The following is a 25,949-nucleotide window of genomic DNA, read 5'->3' as shown; positions in this document are numbered from 1 at the left end:
AGTTCTTAAAAAATTAGAGGACCTTCTTATTCAGCCTTAGGAGCCAATGTTCCAGACTGTGGAAATACACATGCCTGGAGGGAGTCTTTGGACACAATTCTGAAACAGACCTAGGTGTTTCTACACAAATAATAATACGTTTGTGTACTTGAGTGTCACATTAGTCTTCTGCTTTAAATGTTGTAATGACTGTACGACCCTTTACTGGTCTTTTAGCTAGAAGACAATATCTCCAGCTGACTGAAATGGGAAAACATTAGTTATAACTTTCTCTAACACCTGGCAGCCAGCTGTGAGTGAGTCCAGTTCTTCAAGTTTTGCTCTTTTCGTGGTTAATGCACTGCATCAGCAAGTAGGAGCAACCACAGAACTGAAAACCCACTCCTTTAACTCACTCTCCTTCATTGGACTGGTAGAAATTCCAAGTCCTCCAAGGAGAGAGTTCAGAGTAGTGCATATGAACATACACGAGTATTACAATATGAACTTTTATAACGTACTTTATGTCATACAGACAGCATCAATTCATTTTGACAGGACTAATAACCTCACCATTTGCTTTTATTGTCCCCAATTAAGACAGGGTAATTGATACTCCCACAATGAATCAATGCAATAATGTGCATGGCCTTCATAAGAAATTATTTGCTTTGCTTTGTGTCAATGAAATATGGCCATCAATACATATTATAATAGTTATGTAAAGGTTTATTTAAACCTTTTCTATCATTAAAGCTACAAAAACCTTCACACTTAGTTTATATACCTGCAACAATGAAATAAGAACATTTCTGTTACTGTGGTGGCTCTGGAATGAGTAAACTTTGGAGTACGGTAGTAAAATAAATGGTATGAATTTTATTTTTAAGCAACATACTTATTGCATAAAATAGATGCTAATAATGTTCAGTTGCAAGAGGTTTGTGCACGTATAGTAAAATGAATCAGTTGCTATATTTTCAACAGAAGATTTAACTTAATTTACAAACTGTCTAAAGAAAACTGATTTCTACAGAAAAAAAAATCTGAATTGTTACCTGAATAACAATTAGGTATAGAAAATATTAAAGCACATGTTGTGCACGTGTACATACATCTTGAGGGAAAAGGGTCCTTATAAAATCTCTTTGATTGCAGCCTCAAAACAGAACCTGCAATTTAGAAATATCAATATGCTTATAACTGTTGTGTGTTCACATGATTCATTCGCCCCTTCTTTGCACGCTGGTAAAACACAAATCTAAACTTTAAAAAAAACGAACAGCCCAGCTCTATTTACAGATGACTACTTCCACAGATCTGGCAACTGTGGCTTGAATTCAAGTCATACACAAGTGAAGGTCAAAACCATTATATTTCACTTTTGAATCTCAACTTCAATGCTCAGTTTGGCCAGCCAAAAAGAGAGATTCAGACTTGAGGCGGGATTCTCCATAGCCTGCAGACTATACTCATAATTAAAGCACTTCAGATACGTTTAAGGTTAGGTAGGAGGAATCCGGTTCTAAGTTCGCAGTTCTTTTTTCTGATGTTCCCTGTGATAGCCTCTTTCTATGTAATCTTCATAGAAGTTGCTCCCACAATTGCTATCACATTTTTTCCCTACGCTTCCAATACACTATTCATTCCACCTAAATATTGATGTCTAAATCAAGGATCTGGCTAAGGAATCTTCCTTGCTGTCTTCTTTGGCAATGGAGAAAAACAGGCACCTCCAGTGAGTAATTAGTTACCTTGTCTTAGATGTACTTTTTAGGAAGAGCTGAACAACAATATTTGAGGAGCCTGTCTCACTGTCTCTGAAGGCTCCAAGACTAGACCTCAACAGCTAACTTCAGCTGCCTAAGCTAAATGAATCCCGTCCCTAGGTTCTCATTACAAAGAAAATGACCAGTAAAACCGAAGCCACATACTTATCCCACTATAGACATGCTATTATAATTTACCAAGTCAGTATCTTGCAAAGTATTTGTTCACACTATTTAAACTGCACCCAGCATGACACAAACTATGCCAGAGACATTTTCCCGTAACTTTTGGAAGGCGGAGAAAATGGTGTCAGTGCAAACAAAGGCTATGCAGGATCAGTATCCACACAGAGAACTTTGCCAGCAAGAAATACAGAGGGACAATGACCCAGTCTCGGCAGCATGGACCACCTTCCCCACGCCGGGCAGGCGACAGTCTCCTGCTGCTGCTTCCCCGGGGGAGGTGGCGGGCCTCGATGACTGACTCTGCTTCCTCCGCTCGCCCCGGGGCGGGAGCACTCCCGTGTGCAGTACTCCCAGTCACAACCACAGACAAGTCAACTTCATCTGACAGCCGAAAAGGCCTTTAAAACTGTGTGGCTGACCTCTGCTCTGACAGCTAAGTAAATTCAGCTCACTTCTCATGGCGTAACAGTAGTGCCATTAAATGGCAACACTATTTACCTCATACCCTAATTTTGGTCTAAATTACGTTTCAATTTTCAGTAATGTCATCTTCTGATGTTGCTCACATTTCCACAAACATGCTGAAAACTCGGCTTACATTTCAGACCAAGTTTTAGCCCTGGCCCTGTCAGAGAAGTCTCCCTCACGCTGACAGCAGAGCAGCAGCGGACGAAGCGCGCTGCCCAGGCCTGAGCTCACGACACCCGCATCCCTCTCAGCCATGACGCCACCTTGCTGGGCCTTGCTGCTGACAACACGGTTTGCCTGCTGCCTCCACCGGGCTCCAGCTGCTGGAGTCAGGCCTGTGTGGGGAAACTGCTTTTTTCTTTTTTTCTTGGGTTTTTGGTTTTTTTTTTTTTTTTTTTAATGACGATGGCTGCGGCGAGGCCCGGCAGCGCAGCGGCGGCTCCCGCCCGATAGGTGGCGCTGCAGGCGGAGGCCGCGGCGAGGAGGTTTGTCCCCGCTGGCTGCCCGTAGCCCGCCCGGCGGGGGCTGACGTGTAGCGGCGAGGCGGCGATGGCGGCCGCCTGGGAGGAGATTCGGCGCCTGGCGGCCGACTTCCAGCGGGCGCAGTTTGCCGAGGTGGCCCACAGGTGAGCAGGGCGGCACCGGTACCCGCTGCGGCCTCTGGAGCCCGCCGCCTGCCGCTGCGGACCGCCTGCTGGCGCCCCGTCCCCGCGCCGGCGGCCCTCCCTTCCCCCAGCCCGCTCCCAGGGAACGGTGTGCCACGGCCCCGGGGCCTGACACACGGCGGGGTCCCGGGGGCTTCAACCAGGCACTGCCCCTCTGCAACCCCCCTTTGATGGGCGCTGACCTGTGTGTCAGTGCTTGTGAGCCCCAAGGGGTCTTAAGGCCCCCAGAGAGTATATGAGGGCCACGAAAGTGCATGGGTATTAAATCGCCGTCAAGTTCAAACTGCTGTACATCGTTACGGCTCCAGTGCTCCCTTTCTTCCTTATGTGTTCTTGAGCTGTTGAGGTTGTTGCCCAGAACTTGTTTTTATTAACGAAAAAAAATCACAAACAAACAAACAAACAAACAAAACTAAAATAAAAAAGTACAGAAGGATCAAAGACAAATTCTGTAAGCACAACTATTCCTAAATTCACGGTCGGGTGCATTCTTACAGCAAAAAGGGCTGACAGCTGTTCAGAAGAGTAAAAGTTGTTTTAGAGAGATGACCCACATAAGTGAAGCCATATGGATGATTTGGGGACGATAAGTAGGATCCTGAAATTATTTATTTGTCTTAAGAAGTATTCAGGCAGAACAGCAAGTAATCTTCATTGTTCTTCCTATGTTTAGTATTTTTGAAGCATCAATTTAAAGATAATTTTAGCAAGTACTTCCTTAGAATAACTGATCATTCTTTATGTTGTTGATAGATTGTCAGAACGGAACTGTATAGAAATTGTCACTAAACTGATTGCAGAAAAGCAGTTGGAAGTAGTGCACACACTTGATGGAAAAGAGTATGTCACTCCAGCACAGATTAGTAGGGAGATCCGGGATGAGCTTCACGTTTGTGGTGGTAAGTGTGGCATTTGCTTTCTTCCTCTGGATTTGGAACTTAATTTTGGAGACTACAGAAAGAATTTGAAAGTTTTCTTCAGTACGCTTAATCTTGCAAAAAAAGTGAGCTTGCTTTCTATTGCTTCATCTACACATTAATTTACTTACTATTATTTTATTTTCACTTCAGGTCTATGTTAAGCTTTTAGGTAAGCATATCAAGGTATGTTACTTGGTTCATTTTCACCACTGCAGAATTTCTGAGGTAGAAGTGGTCTAAGAACCCTTTTGAAGGAAATTTGGCATTTTAGTATGGTTAGGTATCTGGCCCAGATGTTTGGCGTTGACTCAGAATTTCAAAATCATTCTCCTTTCATATCATTAGTAACAATAATATTTTTAAATTGTCACTGACAGGTCTTTTATTTTACCAGTATGAAGAGCCATCTACTTTGTAAGATCTGACTTAGATATCTAAGGAAACAAATACACTTCAGACTGCTTTTTGTCAATGGTTTTAATGAGAAGACAGTGTATTGTACTTTTAGTTATATTTAGGGGTGAATTTCACGGCATCATATGTTTGAAAAATTAACTTCCTTCTTGTGTTCATACAGATTAGTAATTTTCTTACAATTACCACAAGTATGCCTCAGTTTGTGTTATGCCATTGTGTATAATATCAATAGGATAGCTTGAATTGAATTTAAAGTTGCTGGGTTTTGTTAGTAGTATCATGCAAAGATAGAAGGTTTTGGCAATCTCTGTTTTGATACTCATGGACTAGTGGTCACATCCAGATCAGCACCAAGGCAAAAACTAATTGGGAGGGAGTTTGAACACTGATTTTTACTTCTGGAATTTCTGTATTGGATTGTCAGCAAGGCCGTAGGGTAGAACAATATGGCATATCTTGCACTGACCACCTGTGGTTTCTGTAATTTGACGATATATAAAGCTGAAGTTGGTTTGATTGGTCTACAAAAAAGTAATGAAGAAATATTTTGTACACGATGGACTATGCTATATTCTAAATCTGTTCAAATGTGTTTTATATACTAAAAGTATATTTGTACTTTCTTTTGAAGGTCGAGTAAACATTGTTGATTTACAACAGGTAACTTTTTAGTAATAAAAAACTATGTGCTTCTTTCTTTTCTTCGCCATATATATTGTAAATATGGAGTTCATCAGTTATACTCCAGCTAAGTTATTTTTTTAAAAGAGAACAAACTTTATGAAGAGCTGGTAGCTCATGTCTGAGTATTGCAGATTACTTAATCCATCCATTTACTGCTTTATTGAAAGCTCCTCTCTGCTTAATGATAATCTAGGACCTCTGAAATCACCACTAAAATATACAGATTTTCTTTATGAACTCTTCCTTTGTAAACTAAGGGGGACAAACAGAAAAGAAATATGTTTCGCATTTAAATTTAAAGCTGCAGGAGCATTCATAATTAACTTTGCATGCCTCTCTGGATCGTCCCTCTTCCTTCATTAATCTCTTGTCTCCACTAATCTTTATCCTCCCGTAGCCTTCCTCCATGACTAATTTTCCCTTCTGGCTTGAGTAAAATTACTTGGAATCAGAAAACCTTTCTGAAAGACAATTTAGTATTTTCTGTTTGTAGCTTTCTGAAATTTTTTATTATATAGGTTTCTTTTAACCTTATCACAGTTGCAGTGAGAGCTTTTTCCCCCTAAAGCATTGCTGCTTTATTCCAAATCACAGATTAACTGCGTATGTATGCAATAATAGAAAAAAAAAAATAAAAGCAGCTTTCCTCAAGACATAGGAATGTGTAAGTGTGATATCTCAGTGTTTGAGAATTAATTTCAATTTAAAGTTCTGATAAGAGGTTCTGTTGGGGTTTTTTTTTAGGTAATAAATGTGGACCTTCTGCACATTGAAAACAGAGCTAACGACATCGTTAAATCTGAAAAAACTATTCAGCTTGTACTGGGACAGCTTATAAATGAGTGAGTACCTTCAGAAGCAATATGTATAATTCACATCTCTCTTATTTTTTGAAATGCAGACTAAAAGTGATGGCCACCCTTTGTTGCTTCTGAAGTGATATACATTTTTCTTGACTGCTACTAGAGCTGTTTAGTGGTGATCAGTGCTTCTTTTCCAAATGGCAAGTGAGGCCTATCTCAGCAGAGCATCCAGTGAATCCAGGGAATGAAGGCCTTACTGAATGTTGTATCCTGCCCTTAAGAGGCTTCATTTCTTACGCAGTGTCTTTGCGTACAGCAGCCAGATCTCATTTGCTGTCTGCCCCAGCTATTGACAAGCACTCTCATTTTTTCCCTCCTCTTGCTTTACCTCACAAGCGTAAGATGTATGAGCAAGTTGTTTCATGGCATTCAGCACACTAACAACCACAAAAGTAATACTCTTACGGGGTTGTCTCTATTATTGATTGTACTGCAGGATTTATTCTTGGCAAAAAATGTGAAGTTCCCGGCTCTCTTGAAATAATTAAGACCTATCTTGCTCACTAAAGCCCTTTTCTAAGTCTTATTGACATATAATATTTTCCTGTTCCTGCTTTTTCACAGTTCCATACAAGCAGATAAATGGTCAATTTTAATACTAGCTACCTGGTTAGCAGGCTTTTAAAAAAACCCCACATCTTCACAGACATTGTTCTCCTTTATTCATTTAAAAAAACTTCCAGTTTATTTTTGCAAAGATGCAACAGAAAGAGGTACAATGCCAGGTCAATTAATAGTTCAGCATGTGGCTAACAGGTTGATCTTGAATTTCACACTTAATCTGTTGGGGTTTTTTCTTATTTTTAAATAAGGAGTTACCTGGATCAATTAGCAGAAGAAATAAATGATAAACTACAGGAAACTGGCCAGGTGACAATATCAGAACTCTGCAAGGCATACGACCTTCCAGGAGACTTCCTGATACAGGTGATGCAAGCCACCTACCTAGCAAATACAGAATTGATTGTGTTCACCTTCTTTTATTATATTTGCAATATCTATGGCTTTAATTGTGATGAGCTGCTTGTCATTCTAAGCAGAAAAATATTAGATACATAAAGGTTGCAGTGTAACAGCTATTCACAGATGGAGGTTGATGTTTGCCTTTTCGCTACTGGGCAAAATTTCTTCAGAATCTTTATGACTGTTAGGAACAGATTAGGATTAGTAATGTTAGGAACAGGTTAGATTGGTGTAAAATCTGAAAATTTATTTGTTTGAAATATTAAAGGTGTAGAGGTAATTTCGTCAGTCTCATTAGCTACCCAGGAAGCAGAAATATAATGGTAGAGACCTTTCAGTTTATTCAGAAGAGGTAAAATAAACGTTTGTTTCTAGAAGCTGAAGCCAGACATTCAGAGTAGAAACAAAAAACTACTTACCTTTGTTAGTGACTATTGTAGTGTTTGAAAGGATTAGGGAGAATTTTCTTACCATTGTTGACATTCAGTCAAGGTTGGATTTTGTTTGGAAGATACTTTTTTCAAAGGGTAATATTGTGGCATGTGTTAGGTGAACAGTCATATTAGGTGCCACAGACAACCTTGTTGACTCTCAGCTTATGAGCAGAATTCCTCTAATGTTTGTCACATGATTAGCTTCTACAAAAACATTTCTAATATGCAAAAATTATTACATGGTTTCTCTTTGTTTCCTGGGCAGTATTTCCTGGGTTTAGTTCACTTTGCAAGGATGGACATTTATAAACTGTTGCACCCTTTTCTTTTGTGTTTATTGTTGCTAATTTTTATCTTGACTGTTTTAAAAAATGGATAGTGAACCAGTCTGCCACTGGTTCATATAAAATCAATGCAAAAGTTAAATCTTAGTTTTCACTGTGTATCTCCAAACCATACTTATTTCTTTTGCAAAGTTTTCTTTCATTATTAGATATACATATATTGGTAGAAGAGGGCATTGTTAGGAAAGCTGAATTCCCTCAAGTTTGGAGCATGGTCTATAATGGCATCAACTTACATGTAGTAAGACACATTCTCAATATACCTAAATAATAATTTCCACTTGTAGTCCTCATTTCTGAATATTTTGTCTGTCGTAGCAAAACTAATTTGCTGATTTGTTAATACAGATTTTTTGATTAATTTTTGTTTAACATCATTAATGTACAATTTTAGCAGTCATCCCAGCTTCTATTTACAGGCATTATCCAGGCGTTTGGGTAGAATTATTCATGGACAGCTAGACCAGGAAAACCGTGGGGTGATTTTTACAGAAGCCTTTGTGTCCCGGCATCGAGCACGCATTCGTGGTCTCTTCACTGCAATTACTCGGTAAATTGCAACACCTGCAACCACATATTAAAATATTTTTATTATAGGTCTTTGTGGACCAGATTCACTTGCAATTGAAAAAGAAAAGAAAATAAAGACGTATGAATAGATTTCTTTAAGTGTAGTTCAGTTCCTGGGATGTAATATTTAGTTATATTAGATTCACTTTTTTGAAATGGTGGTCTCCTTTTGAAAGGAGAACAGGGAAAGTATAGTAATATACACTATACAACATACTTAAGTTTTTTGGCTGAAGAAAATGTTAATCAGTAGTTCTTTCATTTGTTTGGAGGGTATGTGTCCTCATTATCATTCCACCACTCCCCAGTCAATTACATATTGATGTCTACCCACTGCATGTGATTATAGATAATTTTTTCTTATTAAATCGATAACCTTATGTGTCATTTGTAGGAAGAGAAAAACTTGGGACAGCAGAAGTTTCCTTATAATAATTATCATAGCTTTGTTATAAGATATAACTTCGTAGTAATTCAAAATTAAAACCTTGTGAGCTGTGTTAAGCATCAGTGTAGCACCCTGGGGCTAAGATATTATGTAGTTTAGTCCATCTGGAGTAACCTCTCTTATTTCTAAATTCTCCACATCAATTTCAGGTCATTAACTTATATTGTTTTGTTTTTCTTTTTTCCAAGGCCTACACCTGTAAGTAACTTGATCACTCGGTATGGATTTCAAGAACATTTACTTTACTGTGAGTTTCATTCAGACTGTTTTGTATTTTTGTTAGTTAATTCATAGATTCTTCATTACTAGAAGTATGCTTTCAAAGAAGCATTTTAGTATATAGCTTTAATTCTGGAATAAAGAACAATGTTTGTCTTTAGTGTAAAAAATGTTAAACTTTTTGTGCTGTCCATAACTGAAGAGATGTTCTCTGTATTTAAAGCAATGAAAGCATATGTTGATGCAATGCCTTTGCGGGCAGAATGATGCAAGAAGCACAGTACTCATTTTGTCATCTGTTTCGTTATTTGCCTTTAGCTACTGGCGGTTTTATCAGTGAAGCACACAAAAGGGGACAGATTTTATGAAGCCAAATGTCATTAACTGCTCTGGATTTTATTTATTGACTTTTCTCTGTGATAGTGAAGGCAGAGCTTTTGTTATGCTCTTAGTTAAATGTCTTTATATACTGAGAGATACAGCATATCCTTAAATTGTTTACTTTTATTTTCCGCAGTTCCTTTTCTAAATAGAAATGCATAAAGATTTCCTATCCAACTGCTGAAACTTTTAGGCAATACTTAATTGTTTCTCATTTCTAATGTTGCAGCTTTTCTTTGACTACCTTGTCCTGTCTGTCCAAAATGCTGCTTCAAGCATCATTAGTTTTGTATGCTGGCTGACCAAGTGCTGCTGGTCTTTGGAATCCTTTAATGGTTTTCTCTGTCTTCTCATCAAAGTTAATATTTCTCTTGTGTTTGATTGGGTCTTTTTGCCTTCAGGGCATTGCGCACTTTAGCTCCACTATAATATCTCTCTGCTTACCTTCTTGTTCTTTGCAACAAGCTTATTCATTAACAATTAAAATCTTAGCATGTAAATAAAATCATATAAACACTCTACTTTCACATAATCAGTTTAAGGTTTCCTCTTTTTTTTTTTGAATGTGCCATCCAGGTATTCATAGATTAAAAGGAAAGTCTGTTAAACTGCATTATAGTAATGTTGCAGTACTCAAAAAATTTCAGTATGTGGTTACAGTCTTTTACAAACAGGTCCTGCAAGTACATGATCATGTTTTGCTCATGTACAGTGTTAATGTGAATTGAAGTTCTAGTGTTTTCCTGTCGCCAGTAATCATCACGACGGCTAAGTGTATTTCTAGTGCTTTCTTTTTCTTGGGTTTTTCTTAGTGAGTTTGTTCATCTTTTTCTTTAGTTTTTCTTACTGTATTTCATTTCCTCTGCAGTTTCATAAGTTTCAAAGAGCTTTTTACTCACTACCAGAGCACATTTGATTTTATTCTGTCCAGTTGCTGAGATACCATTTCAATTTCACAAATGCTGGAAACCTGAAAAATATCTTTTAATGTTACTTATACTCTTCACTTTTTATGTTTGTCGTTATTAGCAATGTGTTTTAAAGTGGTCTTTGTCAGTTTTGTGTCTCTTCCAGAAAAAAAATGTAAGTTCAGTGTCCTGTTTGTATAATTTACAAACAGTTAATTATTTAATCAACACTTAGTGTTATACAAGATAAACAATAGTCTTTCGTTCTGTCACATAGCTGTGCTGCTATTCATGTTAAGCTGGCATGAAGTTATGATAGAAAATAGTTTTAGAAATGAGAAACTGTTTAAGTTAAAACACTAATTACAAAGCATAATGAAAGCACAGATATTCTTCATTTCTGAATATTGTGTTGCTGATGTAGGACAGGCATGGTGGGACACATCATCTTTGCCAGATTTTGACAGAGACCTAATAGGACACTACAATCTACTCAATCACCTTTAAAAATAAGTGTGAGATTACAGTAGTTCTGCAAAGGTCCCATTGTTTTGTTTTAAAACAAAAGACTATCTAGGCATAATTGTAGCAGGGGCTTTGAAATCTCCTATGAAAGCACCTTCTCTGCCCTGGAGTTTTAGAACTGGCACTTGAAATAATACAAAAATTAATTGGCATCTTCATTTCTCCCCCTTTCTCTAAAGACTGCAGTTCATTGCTGGTGCTCCACAAAATTGTTTGAAAATCTGTTAAAGTTTTACTCTATTTCCCAAAAACTTTGAATAAAAACAAGTTGAGATTGCAACCAGAGAACCAAACTGTATTGTCTGACAATTGCTTAAGTAGATTAGGCACGCTGACTCTCTTTTCTAGGGTAATTAAACTATTAGTAAGTATAAAAATCTAATTTTATTTTCAGAATCTGTCTTATAAGCTCTATTTTATACAATGTAACTGAACCATGGCAGGATGTGATTTCTAGCTCTTATCTTAGATTACATAAAGCTGTATCTTGATTAAATCAGTTTCTCTTTCTTCTACATTTTTTCAGTGTAAGTGCTGTTCACCTTTGTTAGTGGCAGTTGTGTTCAATAGCTGCCAGCTTATAGAGGCTTATCTACACTATGGGCATATCTGACAAAAAAAATCATGATTTAATATTCAGTATTTCTTCTGGAACCAGGTTTTCAGGTAAATTTTCCTGTGTAGGTGAGCTAAACCTCCGTATGCTGTACTAAGCACATTGTAATCTGGACTGCTACTCATATTTAATGAGGAAGAAGCCGTACCATGCAATACCATTTAATGTTCTGTTCCAGGATAAAATCTGTCTTTTAATGAAATAGAAATCAACACAAACTGAGGATAAAAAAGCCATCTAGCAAAGCTCTGGAAATCAGCAGAGCTTGGCAGTTGATGTCACTGATTTTTTTTTAATATATCTAGTGACTTACAAAAAGGCAAAAGCAGAACGTAGGAGGCAAATCAGATATTCCTGTGCACCTTTAATGGATTGAAAATACCTTATTTAGCATTGAGAAAGGCTTAGTGCTGTGGTACTACCAGTTACCAATATGTTCTTTGTCAGCAATATTTGTGCATTATCAGGAGGTTATTATTGGCAACAGTGTGAACATTGTAAACCATGAAGATGGTCACCAGTAGGAGGTGCTCACATTTATGCAGTTTAGGTAGCAATTTTTCATGTCATTTTAGTATGTTCAGATCTCTCTTTTTTTTCCGTTTTGGTTAACATGCAAGCAGTGAATTCAAAGAGAACATTATTAACAAAATGCTCATATATTTTATTGTCTGGCCAGAGAAAGATTTTTTTATGACTACTTTTCTAAATTAAAAGCTCAAACTGTCCAGGTGTATGTTCAATAAAAAGTGTTTTGATCCTGCCATTGTGGCTCACTCTTTTGAAACATTGTATGATTTCCATAGCTTTTATCAAGACATTCTCATAAGTGTTAAAAATAATTGATAGAACTCGGAAATGTTTCATTAGAACAAGCACAGACAACTAATGGGTGGGAAAAAAAGAAGACACAAAACAGGGAAAATAATTGCTATGTTTTGATTAATGGATATATTGAAGTGAAAAAGTCGTTTCATTTATTTTCTTCTTGTAGCTGTGCTAGAAGAACTTGTTAACACTGGTCGTCTAAAAGGCACTGTGGTTGGTGGGAGACAGGATAAGGCTGTGTTTGTTCCAGACATCTATGCCAGAACGCAGAGCAACTGGGTGGATTCCTTTTTCAAGCAGAACGGTTACTTAGGTAATTAATCTATATTCTCGTAGGTAAAATATCTTTCTAAAACTAGTATAGGTAATTGGTCTTATCCTAATATAGCTAGTGTCTAGAGTGAAGCCTCACAAGAATAAGTGGAAATCAATACAGTAATTTATACTCCTTTGTTAAAAGACCATCTTGTTTATAATGATGTGTGTTACGTTATCACAAAGAACCGTATTTCAGCAGAGAACCATACTGCTTTACACTAACTTTATTTCTCACAAACAGAGGTACAAATGCTACTTTTATTACTGTTCTGAAAACATTTCTTAGATTGCTTGTTGGAGACTTTTCTGATGATCATGTTTAACCCACATGGTTGGAGTTTCAGTCCAGGTGTCCAGATTACAACCAAACTTTGGCTGTTAATAGTCCAGATAGCCAAGCACGCAGTGCACAGGGAGAACCTTTTCCAAAACAAGGAACTTGTCTTCCAAAACAAGAAACTTGTAGAACTGGAGCGTGTAGCACTAGTGTCCTGATCTGAATCCAGACAAGTCTATCTAACTTAAAGCTGCGCGATGCTGGATGGTGGTGTTTTAAAACAGGAGCTATGGGAAAATGTGGACCTGCATAAACAGAGGAATGTACCCTTATGGTCCCAAAGGGCCAGTCCCTAAATAACTGTTAGGCCTGCAGTTTGAAAAGGTTCGGCATAATTTACTGTAGTAGTATTAAGTGTTTCTGTAATATTGCTTGACTGATAGAGTATCTGTCAAAGTCTTTGAATGTTTTCAGAATGTCTAAGAATAAACTGCCAAATAGTTGAAATGCTTTGCTTGTGAGGCATTGCATGATTCTACGAGTATATTGGAGTAACTTTTGAAAACAAAACATTTTGACGTTGTATATATTGCAAATATTGTTCATGTTATGTTAGTGTACTTTGGGAAGATTAATTGCAAAGATAAACTTAATGGTATAAGAATCTGAAAAAAAAAATTTTTTTCCAAAACTCAGACCGAAGTCATGTCCATGATTTAATCTTCATGTTTCTATTAACTATGTTTAGGTGTAGCTTGTACTGAACTAAGTTTTAGGTCAGCATCAGCTTGAGGCTGCATTTACTTCTGTAAAAACTATAGGTAATTCTTTATTTCCTGCTTTCAAAAAAAAAATTACCACATAAGATCCTGTATGTATATGAAGGTACTTAAATGTAACAGACATCTAACTATTTTATAGAATTTGATGCATTGTACAGACTTGGCATCCCCGACCCAGCAAGCTACATCAAAAAAAGATACAAGTCCACACAGCTCTTATTTCTGAGAGCAGCTTGTGTTGGTCAAGAAATTGTGGATCAAGTTGAAGCTTCTGTAGAGGAAGCCATCAGCTCTGGAAACTGGATAGATGTATCAGTAAGCAATCCTTTCTGTTGTTGTCGTTGGATTTATTTATTTTGTCTTATTTTTGTGTCAAATGATACTTTATTGAAACTACACATATGCATAACGAAAATGCCATGTTGTCAAAGAAGAATGTTCACTTTAAGTAAAATAACGAGTAAAAAGGCGTTATTTGCCTTTAAGTTGGTCTGAACAAAAACAGGGGAAGGACATATCAGTATTCAGTTGATAGATACCTAAGACTAACTTTCATTTCAAAATTAGTGCTAATGTATTCTGCTAGAGAGCAATATATTTCTGTGGGGTTTTTTTTGGAAAAAAGCTTAAACTGAACTCATGACAGTTTTGGTAAGCAGAGGGATATAAATAGCCATTTTGTCCTGGCTAAATCTTAATTTTAGGCCTTACAGCACTACTTTGTCGCTTGTAAGGAGGCCTGCCGTTGTTTTGTGTTTTGTGTTACTCTGTACCTGTTGAGCTGCATTTTGAGGAAGTAGCCATGCATTTTCCCAGAGGTAACACATATTCTAGAGCAATGTTGGTTTGGGATGTTAGAAGATTTAAAATAGCATTTACTCTTAAATTACAAGTTTAATTTTAAAAGGGCAATATATTCTACATAGTAACAGATGTCAAATGAGGTGTCTGTGGATTCTATTTATCCGCACACAAGTATGTCTGTCCATTCTAGAACAGATTATTGTATGTAAGTGATTTTGATTTTCTCTACCCTAGACTCTTCTGCCCAGCTCATTGTCAGTAGAAGATGTTGGGATTTTGCTTCAGCAAGTGATGAGATCTTTAAACAAAAATTCTTCAGGTTTAGTCTTCAGTGACACCATTGTGGTCAGTGAGAAATTTCTAAGCAGCTGTGCTGATTTATTTTCTGATATGATGCAACAGAAAGCTGAAAAGGTATAGTTTCTTTTATTGGTCAAGATGCAATATATGTTGAGTGCTGGAGTATAGTTTACATGACTTTCTATTTGCTGTTACCATCTCTTTACATCTCATCTGAAATAGAGCTTGAGAAGAAGGGCAAAAATGAAGAAAAGGTTTGTATATGTAATCTGTGTAATTTAATGTATATTCAGTTGCACTCAGGGCACACCATCACACTAACAGTATGATCAGATGCTGAATTTTGAAGAGAGGAATAAATGCCTGTTCATGTGTTGCACTTGGAAAACATGGTGTTATACTAGTATATTTCCAAATGGCTTAAATGTTTCCATATATATCCTTTGTTGCTCTGTGTATCTTTTTGCTATTAAGTGCATGTTCTTCACCTTAGGAAATGAAAAATAATCCTGTTAATTTAATTACTGAAGAAGATTTAAAACAGGCTTCTGGTTTAGAGAATTCATATGCTAATAAAAAAGACAAAAAGGATGAAAGAAGAAAGAAAGCAACAGGTAAGACATCAATATTTAGCTTAAGCCAAAAAAAAAAAAAAAGAGGCTTGTTTAGCCTTGGAAATATTCAAATATAAAGTTACTATATTTTGTAGTCCATTAGTTGCCGCCAGTCTATTGCTGAAGATATTTAAGACATAATCCAACCACTTCTCATCATTATACTGTAGGTGTAGATATATCTAAGCTATGTCCATGAGAACGAATTTTAGATTTAGAAGCACAGAGGAAGTACAGTAAAGATACCTTGAGTTGGTCCAACACAAGGCATCTGGCTTTAGAAGCAAGGAATCCACGTTCGTTTATTAGCATATACGGTATGGTCACATAAGACTTGAGTTGTGCAGTGAGGACTGACCAAACCAGTATTAGCTCAGGGACCTCTGTACTGTTTTTTATGACACAGTGTAGATACACTCTTACTCCCCACTTTTCAGGGATCCAGGAAAATGAAAATATTCCTTAATAGTCTTGAGAAGTTAATTCCAAAATTGCTCTGTCTAAATTGAGAAATGAGGTATTAAGATGGGGGTTTTTGGAGAATATTGTACATCTTTTCTAGGAATCCCACGCCAGACAATTTTCTGTTGTTTGCACGCATAACAGTTATTTGGAGATTCACACAGTTTACTTTAAGGTATATTCTGGGTTAAATTAATCGCAAGCCTTACTGCATTTGTGTGGTGGATGTTTGGAATAGATTTTTAATGTGAGGAAGAATAAAAATGTGTGGCTTTAACCCTTTCAAATCTTTCTGGTTTTTAAAGCATTATTCAGACTGAAGACTATTTTCAGTCCAAAAAACTTTATGTGGCTCTTGTGTTGGAACAGCACAGCTGAGCAACCTGTGTTGAACTCACATGCAGAGTTCTATGTGCTACTGAAAGTAATAGAACTAGAGCACTGATGCATCTAGCTTAATTGAATATACTCATATGCAAAATAAAACATTATATTCTGCTTTAAAAAAGGCCATGACTGAGTTGACACGGAAACTAAAGTTACTCTTGCCACAAGAGAGAGCAGGTTTTTCTAGGCCATAGCTCAGGCACAGAAGCTTGAACTTTAATTGAACTGTCATAAATAGAATGACTTCAGTTTCCAGCCCTCTGAGGAGTGAGACTCTACTGAGCATGTACTACGTGTCTAGACACATTCATATCCACAGGTAACATACGCTGCACCATCAGCAAGCACTACCCTGAATTATTTTTGTATTACCTTATTTTGTTTTTGTATTACCTTAAAACAATCAACATCACAGTTTAAGGATTAGATGTTGTTAGTGCGTATTGGCAGAATGTGGCCAATGTCACATTGTCTATCTTAAGGTCTGCACATGACTGTATCAATATCTATTGTTAAGTGTAACCTGATGTGGCATAGTGTTAGTGCAGTTCATACAAATGTGGATTCTGCCATATATTGGATTAATGAAAGTTTTCAAGATAAATTCTCTACTGTGTATTTATAATACCATTTGCAACAGTCTTACAAAGAAGTATCTGTAGAGGCATGTACTCTTGAAATCCTTTCTGTAGGCTACAGACCATGTATCCTGTTCTCATAAAATATGGCTTTTCTGGCAGTAGTCTCTTTTGCTTCGTCTCTGGGTAAGATCTTGACTGCCAATTGCAGCTTTGTCTGTATGGCTATTAAAGTGGAATACAGAATGAAGGGAGCTTGTTTCCAGAATAACTAGTATGTTGCACAGTTGACACACAGTTTGTATCTGCTCAGCTGAATGCAGTCACATTTCAAATAAGCTTGTGAAAAACACCAACTCAGAAGGTCTCACAAGTACACCATCCGCTGCTAGCTGCAAGTGAACTAGTTTGCTGTTCCTGCAAAGTAACATTTAAAAGCCCATCTATAGCTCATAACAGATGCAGTTAGCTTTGTGAGTAGTAACATCTTGCCTTTGTGTTTCCTTTTCTTAAATGATAGTACTGTTAGATAATGTAGTTACTTGAAATCTTGGACCTTATATTTAAATGGAAAAATAACTACTTTCTCAAGACTTCGTGCATGTATAGAACCAATTATTCTGGAGTTTAAATTTCTTTCAAGTGAAAAAAGAAGGGAACAAGCTGTGAAAAGGGGAACAAACAGCAGAACAGCTTACCTTCTGGAGAGGGACTGTATTGGAAATTGAGATCCTGTCTGCAGTGTGAATGCATGGATTACGGGACGAATGAACTAAGTAATTTGTTTTTTGTCAGAACTGGAACATCTAGTTGTTTTATAGTCATCTAGGAATAGTCAAAAAAGAATTAGTGTTCTAATTAATTGAATGCATGCTTCCAAGGATATTTTGGATAAATGCTTACTACATAGGATTTTTTCTCTGAAAGTTAACGAAGTTACATTATCTGGAATATTTTTGAACAGCTCAGTAATTCAGCATCACTGAATAAAAATGCTAAATGCTTCCTAAGAGCCTATTTTCAGCCAACAGAAAACCTCCTATTACATTATGGACACTTGTATCTCATCTGTTTCCAACTGAAAAAAGATACTGCTCTTTTTTTTTTTTTTAATGGTATGTACATTTGATATGATTATGTGTTTATTAATGACATTAGCTTAAACAAAGCTTTGACTCAGTTGCTTTTTTTTCCTTAGGAATGAAACTTATGGCCCTAAGATTCTGGAATATGTATTGTAGGTTATGTTTAGAATCAGGTTCTTTTTTTTAAATTCAGCATTAAATTAATGCAGATAAATACCATAATATTGTAAACTTTTTAAGTGCTTCAGCTTTACTGTGTACTAAACAAATAATTCTCCACCAGAGGGCAGTGGAAGCGTGAGAGGAGGAGGAGGTGGTAATGCTAGAGAGATCAAGATTAAGAAAACCAAGAAGAAAGGGAGAAAGGATGCTGACAGTGATGAAGAGTCGCAAGCAACTAGCACAGGTTTTTCATTTTATTTTGAGCACTATCTATTCATACTGACATGTTTTTATCACTTGCTTTTCCACGTCTCTGTTTTTCCTCGCTGTATTGATAAGGTCAGGTAAAATATCAAAGAAGATGAGAATACTATTTAGTTAGAATTGTATCAGTGGATATGATGTTGCTATTTAAATGAAATGGACATACCGTATTCACTGAAAAATATAACTTAGTCTTTAGAAAAGAAATGTAAGTAGAGGAAATGAAAGCATTTTTTTTTTATTTTATTTTATTTTGTTTTGTTTTATTTTATTTTATTTTATTTTATGTAGAAAATGCCTTAGATTTCGGGATTAATATTATACTTGGTTTCTTAACACCTGCTGAATAGTGTATGATAAATGGAGAAGTTCTCATCCAGTTCCAAAGCTTAATTACCTTAAATTAACAAATTATAGCAATGAAAAGGTACTTAGATGTTTTTCCTCAGGGGGATTAAAATAAAGTTTTAATATTTTAAGTAAGATTCATCCTGGTTAACTGAGCCTTTTACATCTGAGGTAGCTACCTTTATAACTGTTGACTTTGTAATGGAGGAAAGTAGGTACTTTGAAGGCCTAATCTGTCTCACTTGTTTTAGATGTGTATTACAGGATGAGTTTGAGTCCCTCCCTATTGGTGCCCATTTCTCTGCCTTTACCATTAGAAGGAGCATGGGTGGCTTCCTCAGAAGTAAACGCCTACTTTGTGAGACTTCTAGTAAACAGTGGTTGCAAATGAAACAATCATAATTATGTGTTATTTCTTTTATTTGATGGAGTACCAGAAGTGTGTATTTCCATTATATATATAGTATCTAGCCTTTCAATACTGACTGAAAAATACTTTTAAACATGATATTTGAAGTTGTTCAGTACAACATTTTAATTTGTATGATACTATTCTAATAGATTACTGTAATTCACATATAAATGAAGTTATTTTTCAAGACTGCTCAGTTACTGAGTAAAACAGTGTTAAATCACCTCTTTTTGGTGTAGCCTTTCATGTTTTACAATTGTTGCTGCTTGTACTGCTGTATTGTAATAAATAGATTGAACCCAAATCCCAAGATAAATTCAGATATAACCATTCAAATAGAAATAAGACCCTTCCAAAACCTGATTTAAGCTCCCTTTCCACCTGTTTATATAGCCTTGTATGTTGTTCATTGCTACTGTGACACAACTAGGAACATCACTGATTTCCATTCGTTCAGTTACCTTATGTGCAGAATAAACCTGTTTTATGCTGCATGTGGAACATTGAATGCCTGTTCTTTTCTCGTTCCCTGTCATCATCCTGATCTCATTCTTATATGTAAAAGCTAAATTCTACAGCATACAGACAAACTTCATATTTTGTCCAAAACCAAAATACAGATGCACTAATTCATATGCATTTACAAGCAGCATGTAAGTTGATTTAATTACTGGAACTTCTTGTCTGATTTAACATTCTTGCTTTATCGTGTCTTAAATTTTATACTGTAACCTCAAGTTTAGGATACTCTCTGTTACATGATTGTGTACCATACTAAATGGGGTTTTAAAAAATCCACCAACCTTGTGAAATCCTTCAAATAGGAACATTCTATTCAGTTTTGGCATTTAAAAAAACTATTTGGTCTTGGTGACATCATCGTTTCTAAACTAATGGATGGGCCAGGCAGGTTGAAATGCCTCACCAAAAATGTGTGTCCTCATATACTACTAAAGTTGTCTATTACAGAAAATAACTTCTAAGTGATGAAAAGAGAAATATTGTCAGTTTTTCGTATGTGTAAAATTTAACTGTCATGTGTAGTCGTCCCTTTGTTTGCATTGTTGGTAATGCATTTCTTCTGTGAAGGTTTGGACTTGGAGGCATTTCAGTGTCTCATGCCACAGAGTAACTGCAGCAAAACTAAATATAATGTTTTCTCAATGAATGTTCCTCATGGCCACTATAGGTAGGAATAAGCAGCCGGAGTTCCCTTTCATGTCACAAGAGGAAATTCAGGATGTTTTAAAGACCCACATGCAGGATTGCCCTGAAGAGCTTATAACAGAACTCGCTGAACATCTAATAAGGTAATTTCAGTAATTCAACTGGAGTTAGAAAAGTCTGTGATTCACTTCAGATGAATCTTCTCTTCAGTCTGTTCTCTTGCTTAGAAAAAAATGTTTTCCTGGTGGAAGTGAACCACAATATTCTTTGCCTGTACAGCTCCATGTTACATACTTGCTTATGTATTAGAAAGCCATGCTGAGACAGTAATGAGAAATAATGCTTCTGCTTAGGAGTAGGTGGTCCTGCGTCCTTTGTCAGCAAGCATATTTTCAGGTGCATGGGTGTATTTCCACCCCCTTACACTGATCCATGTCGGAGTTTCACCAGTCCCATCTTCTGTACATCCCTTGGTATACGGTCATGTTCCCTATCTTCTGTGGCTCCGCTGGTACCTGTGCGAACTGGGTAGTAAGCTGGGTCAGCAAACTGATCTAAGCAAAGATGAATAAGTTGTTCCATACAAGAGAGAGGATGTGAATATGTGTGTTCCAGGCAAAAAGCACATGATAGGACTGTAACAGCCCAAGCTTGAATAAGCTTGGAGTGCAGTGGTAACTGCACCTTTAGAAGCATCTGTGCTATTTTAATGCAACTTAAGTCTTCCCCTCTTACAGCTCTCATTGATCTGAAATTTGTCCATGGACCCCTGAAAGAGTTTATGATTAGCGTTGCTTCCGGAAATCTATCTTTCATCTTGTTCCCATTAAGGAGTTGTTTTAAGTTAAAACCTTGGCAAGCATTTACATACCATGCATTCTGCAATTACGAAAGTACATTTTAATTTCCTAGTGCTTTTTTTTCCTAGTGCTTTTTTCTGATTTCAATTTGCTTTTTATTTATCTCACCATTCTGTGGCGTGCATGTCCCATTTATTTACCGTGCAATGAGGTAGCTTTCTCTATTGCCGATATATTTGGAAAAACCACCTACAGTTTTACACTTTGCTTAATGTTCCCTTTTTCTCCTTTTTTCTTCCCTGTTCTAAGGCCTTTAACAAAAACTTATCAGGAAGTTGTGCGTTCTGTTTTTACATCTTCAACATCTTCCTCTGGAGCTAGCAGAAGACAGACTATGAAGGACTTGCAGGAGGAATTCTCAAACTTGTACAACAACATTCGGTTATTTGAAAAGGGAATAAAGCATTTCACAGGTACAATAGATATGTACTTTAAAAAACTAATATGCACCTTCAAGGATGTTGAATTTGTTCCAGAATCTATATTCAAGGTCAAAGAAGAGCAACAGTTTAAAAAGGAAAGACTTAGAGATGTGTTTACACTGCCTAACGCTGACCTTATGCCGGAGTGCATTGCTTTGCACACTTACTGAAATACATTCTCTTTATTTCATATCCATAGTCTGTTATATTTTCTGTCAAGATAATTGTGGGTTCCTGTCCTTCCTTCCAAAGTGTTTGCATCCCTTCCCAGCTTTTATTGTCGGGGGAGAGAAAAAAAATAGTAAGCTTACTTCATTGTCACCTGTGTCACTAATGAAAGACTTCAGTACTACCTGATTCTGAGAAGCCCCTGTTAAAACTTCTTTTGTGTTTGATACTAAAAATAGCAGCTTCTTGAGGGTAGTTTTTCAAAAAGGTGTAGATTCATTTTGCAGTGGGTTACTTTGTAAGGTGTCTTCTTTAGCTACCTATATTTTGTGACAGAAAAGTTGCATTAGGAAAATATTGTAGACATTTCCAAGATTCTCTGCTGTATTCAGCTTTCTTCTAGAACTTTCCCTGCGGAAAACTTACAACAAAAGGAAACACTAGCAAAAAAAAAAATATTCCTATGTTTAGGAATAAATGGTATTATTTCCCATTAGACTCTGTTCTTCTACATGTGTTCTGTAGCCTCTTTTTTCTGAAATTCTACTGTTTCAGTCTTAAAGTCATGTGACTGCTCTTCTGTTTACCTGCTTGTCGTGTACATACTTTCTTTTTCCTTTACATACTTTTTACTTGTTGATGGATAGCAGTGATTGTTCATTAGTGGTTCAGGAGGATTGCGCAGGGACTATTTTACTGCTTATACAAATACACCTTTGAAATACTATCAATACATTAAAATGCGCTTATGGACCTGAAAGCTCACATTTTCCACTGAAGAATGTTCTGTAAGCAACTGCAAATGAGGGACGTCAGCTTCATGTATCCGCATAACTTTCTCATACTACTCAGGGTCGATAGAGTCCACGTGTTAGGAAGTGCTGTGATAACTGTCATAGGAATCAGATAACTGTAAGAAGTTACTTTCAATCACTTATTCTTTTAACAGATGAGACTCAGACTAACCTTGCCAAACACCTGTTGAAGACTGTCTGTACAGATGTTACAAATCTTATTTTCAACTTCCTGGCATCTGATTCAATGATGACAACAGAAAATTATTCTACAATCACAAGTGAGGTACACAGATAACAGTTCCTTTTCAACAGTCTCAAGTAGATCAGTGATGTTTATTTAATATTTAATTATCTTCTGTTTAAATATGCCTACAACTAAAATGGTAATTAATATTACAGATTATTTCCATTTTGTCTCATACAGGTCCGGACCAAGATTTTAGGTAAATTGCCAGAAGACACCAAAGGTCCTTTAACTAAGTTGCATACTTCTCTGAATGGCAAGGTAAAGTGATCCAGAATCTTTGAGCTCAGATTTTCCGTTCTGCTGATACAATGCTAATAAAAAGCTGACATACATAGTGTAGTACATAACTGCTGCTGCTGTGAAGGATGAAAGCAAAATAATGTTTTGAATTTGTGTAAGTCAGTGGGAGTAAGTACATTTTCATATCTGTGAATTTTAAGAAGTGAAGAGACGATCTTGCATTTTGATACTGATAGTCACCTAGCTCTTTGCTTCCAGATGGAGTCCAGTGTATCTTTTACGTGCAGGTGAGAAAAGTAAAAGCTGAGAGAGAATCTGAAGTTTAAAGTGGTTGATGTTTCTTGTATTTTGTTCCTGAAGTTCCTGATTGTTGTCCCATGTATTTCTTAACTAGTAAAATCCTGGATAGTTAAAAAAACCCGTCAGATTATGGCAGTGTAAGTACAAAGGAAAGTAATTTATTAATTCTTTCATGCAAAAGGCCAAACCGATACGTTTCTTAAGAAAAAATATATCTGTAAATAATTGTAGAACATGTATTCATTTTTTAGTTCCATTTTTAAAGATTATAGTTTAGTTTAGTATTTAAGTATATGAAAGATGAATAAAATTAATTTCTACTAAGTACTTTTTACTTTCTCTTTTCTTCCATAGTTTATTCCAAATGTATTCAGTCATCTGTTCGTGTGATTAATTGTGAACAGTAGTTGACCTTTTTCATAATTTGCTAACACAGATTAAATATTTATATCATTTTTTAATAGAGTGTAGAAGATTTTCTTTCGTGCCTTGATTCTGCAGTGGATATTTGTGGTATTATGGTGAAAAAAGGAGACAAAAAGAAGGAAAGGTACTTTAATTTTATTTATTCTATGCACAGTATGTGCAATGTAGCTCTGTTGCTGCACAAATGTCAGATGGTTAGTTTGGCAGCAGTCACACAGAATGTGTAAGTAAGAAGCAGTCCTTTCCAAACTGTTTAACTGAAAAATACAAAGTCAAGCAGTCCTAATTTCATGGGAGAAGGAGGAGGGGAGTTCATATTTAGGTAATTTGCTTGACTCACTGCTTACTGCAACATAGTTTATAAATTCTCTAGGGGCCTTTCACAATCTGAGCTACAACAGTGCTGGCTTTTTTATTTTTAGTGTGGAATTTCACATAAAGAAATGGTTGGTCAGAGGAGAAAATTAAAATTAATTGAAGTTAGATATGCTTTAGAGTCTATTATCAACTACTGTAAGGCAGAATGAGCAACATATTTTTATATAATGTATTTCTGTTCCTTAGGCAAGTCCTGTTTCAGCATAGGCAAGCTCTGATTGAACAGCTAAAAGTCACAGAAGATCCAGCTCTTGTTCTGCACCTGACATCAGTACTGTTATTTCAGTTTTCAACCCACTGTATGCTTCATGCACCAGGAAGATCAGTACCACAGATCATTAATTTCCTAAGTGGCAAGATCCCAGAGGTATTCCTTTCTAACTTTTTAAGGGGAAAGTACCTTTTTTCTATGACAGAACATAAAAGTTGTGCCTTGTACTATTTCTGCTGCATAAGACTGGCACCTTTGTGTTTCATGTCTGATCATTACCTTATGTACAGAATATACAGTTTCTCTGATCTGTATTGTATTTCAAACCTATCATTTCAGGGATCTGTCTTCAATATTTTTTTAATAAAATTAAAAATCAATCTGTCATTAGTACTGTAGCTTTTGCCTTTATCCATAGAGACAGCTGTGTATTGGGGGATGTTACAATTCTTGTAGCTGAAAATTTTTACACTCTTTCCTCCCAGCTAGAGCATGGTTGCTTTTTAAACTTTTCTAATTCAGTTTTAAAGAAAGATACACCTCTTCAAAAGTAAAAATACTGAAATTCTATGTTCTGAACTGTCAAAACTGGTGATGTTTACTAACTGCATTGCTTTCCTGCTTCAGTGGTTGATTGTCCTGTTCTTGCAGCCTGGATACACTTTCATTTTTCTGCCTCTTTGAATGTCTCTCAGAATTTAGGTTGCAAAATAACCTTGATGGAAATATATTTATGTATCACTAACCCTCTTTAGGCAAGAATGGGAGAATGCTCTTTTAAAAATTTAATCTTTAATAAAAGGTCTGTATACCTTCTCTGTAACATTGACATTCCTTTGTTTTGTTCTGTTTTTTTCCCTCAGGATCAGCATTCTCTGTTAATCAAATACCAGGGATTAGTAGTGAAACAATTGATCAGCCAGACTAAGAAAACTGAACAGGGAGACAGTGACACAACAGATAACCTGGAAGAGGAGGAAAGAGCAGAATCCATTCGAAAAGAGCTCCAGGAAATCACTACCTCTATCAAAGATCTTGTTCTCAGACCTAGGAAATCTTCTGTTACAGAGGAATAAAATTATTATTCAGTGCATCCACATCGATGATACAGTCAAATTTTATTTTTTTTATCCTGAAAGAAAGGATAGCAGAAAATGCTTGACTATAAAATTTGGCTTCTAGCAATTGCAGATCACAGCCAGGAAACACAGTTGTTGGGTGATGGTGGCAAATGGAGTTTTGTTATGTACTACTACAGTGTACGTGTAGCACACATTAAATGTAGATGTGACAGAGCACAGTTGTGGACACTTTGGGTATGAAATTAGTGTTTTTTAATTGGCATCTTCAAGTGAGGCCTCAAGAAATGGTTGTTCTTCAAATAACAGTGTATTCTGTTCCATACACACACAGGCTTATAGTTTCACTTTTCTGATTTGGCTTTATAGTGATCTAAGGATTGCATATAAGTGTATACAAGCCTGTATATCTTAATTTCAGATACTAGTTTTGAAACATATACTGATACCTAATAGTATACCAATGAAAGGCCATCTTTACTTTTTGATATCATTAGTGGATGTTTTCAGCTTCTATTCACTGGACTGCAACAGTAAAAACATTGAGTACAAGTGTATATTGCTAAACCTAAGAGAAGTGACCCAGTACTAATGTGAGTTTCTAAATGTACTGAAAGCTTATGAAAACCGGCACACTCCTGCTATTAATGTATTCTATCAATGTCTGTAATAGC

The 25,949-nt window shown here is 36.4% G+C and overlaps 1 protein-coding gene across 2 annotated transcripts; it reads left to right on the top strand.

Annotated features, from left to right (window-relative positions):
- The first annotated feature begins 2,922 nt into the window (after nt 1-2,922).
- On the top strand, nt 2,923-25,289 carry UFL1 (UFM1 specific ligase 1). 2 transcript variants are annotated; one of them, XM_087776507.1, is made up of 19 exons: nt 2,923-3,028; nt 3,821-3,966; nt 5,036-5,064; nt 5,833-5,930; nt 6,764-6,878; nt 8,112-8,242; nt 8,899-8,957; nt 12,354-12,500; nt 13,704-13,879; nt 14,603-14,782; nt 15,162-15,282; nt 18,078-18,200; nt 20,170-20,290; nt 21,257-21,420; nt 22,547-22,677; nt 22,819-22,899; nt 23,646-23,731; nt 24,172-24,352; nt 25,060-25,289. In XM_087776507.1, exons 1-19 carry the CDS (start codon nt 2,952-2,954, stop codon nt 25,270-25,272), a joined length of 2,379 nt encoding a protein of 792 aa, XP_087632633.1. In that variant the 5' UTR covers nt 2,923-2,951; the 3' UTR covers nt 25,273-25,289. The 2 variants fall into 2 exon arrangements, with proteins under 2 accessions (XP_087632633.1, XP_087632634.1); XM_087776508.1 differs by lacking the exon at nt 2,923-3,028 and adding an exon at nt 4,138-4,156 and having other exon boundaries at nt 3,867-3,966.
- Nucleotides 25,290-25,949: the final 660 nt, after the last annotated feature.

This window comes from Nipponia nippon, unplaced genomic scaffold, assembly GCF_047370975.1.
Source record: "Nipponia nippon isolate SJK-2023a ecotype South Korea unplaced genomic scaffold, ASM4737097v1 scaffold_4, whole genome shotgun sequence".
Lineage (NCBI taxonomy): Eukaryota > Metazoa > Chordata > Aves > Pelecaniformes > Threskiornithidae > Nipponia > Nipponia nippon.
Note: the sequence above shows the minus strand (reverse complement) of the source record. Positions and strands in the feature narration are given on the sequence as shown.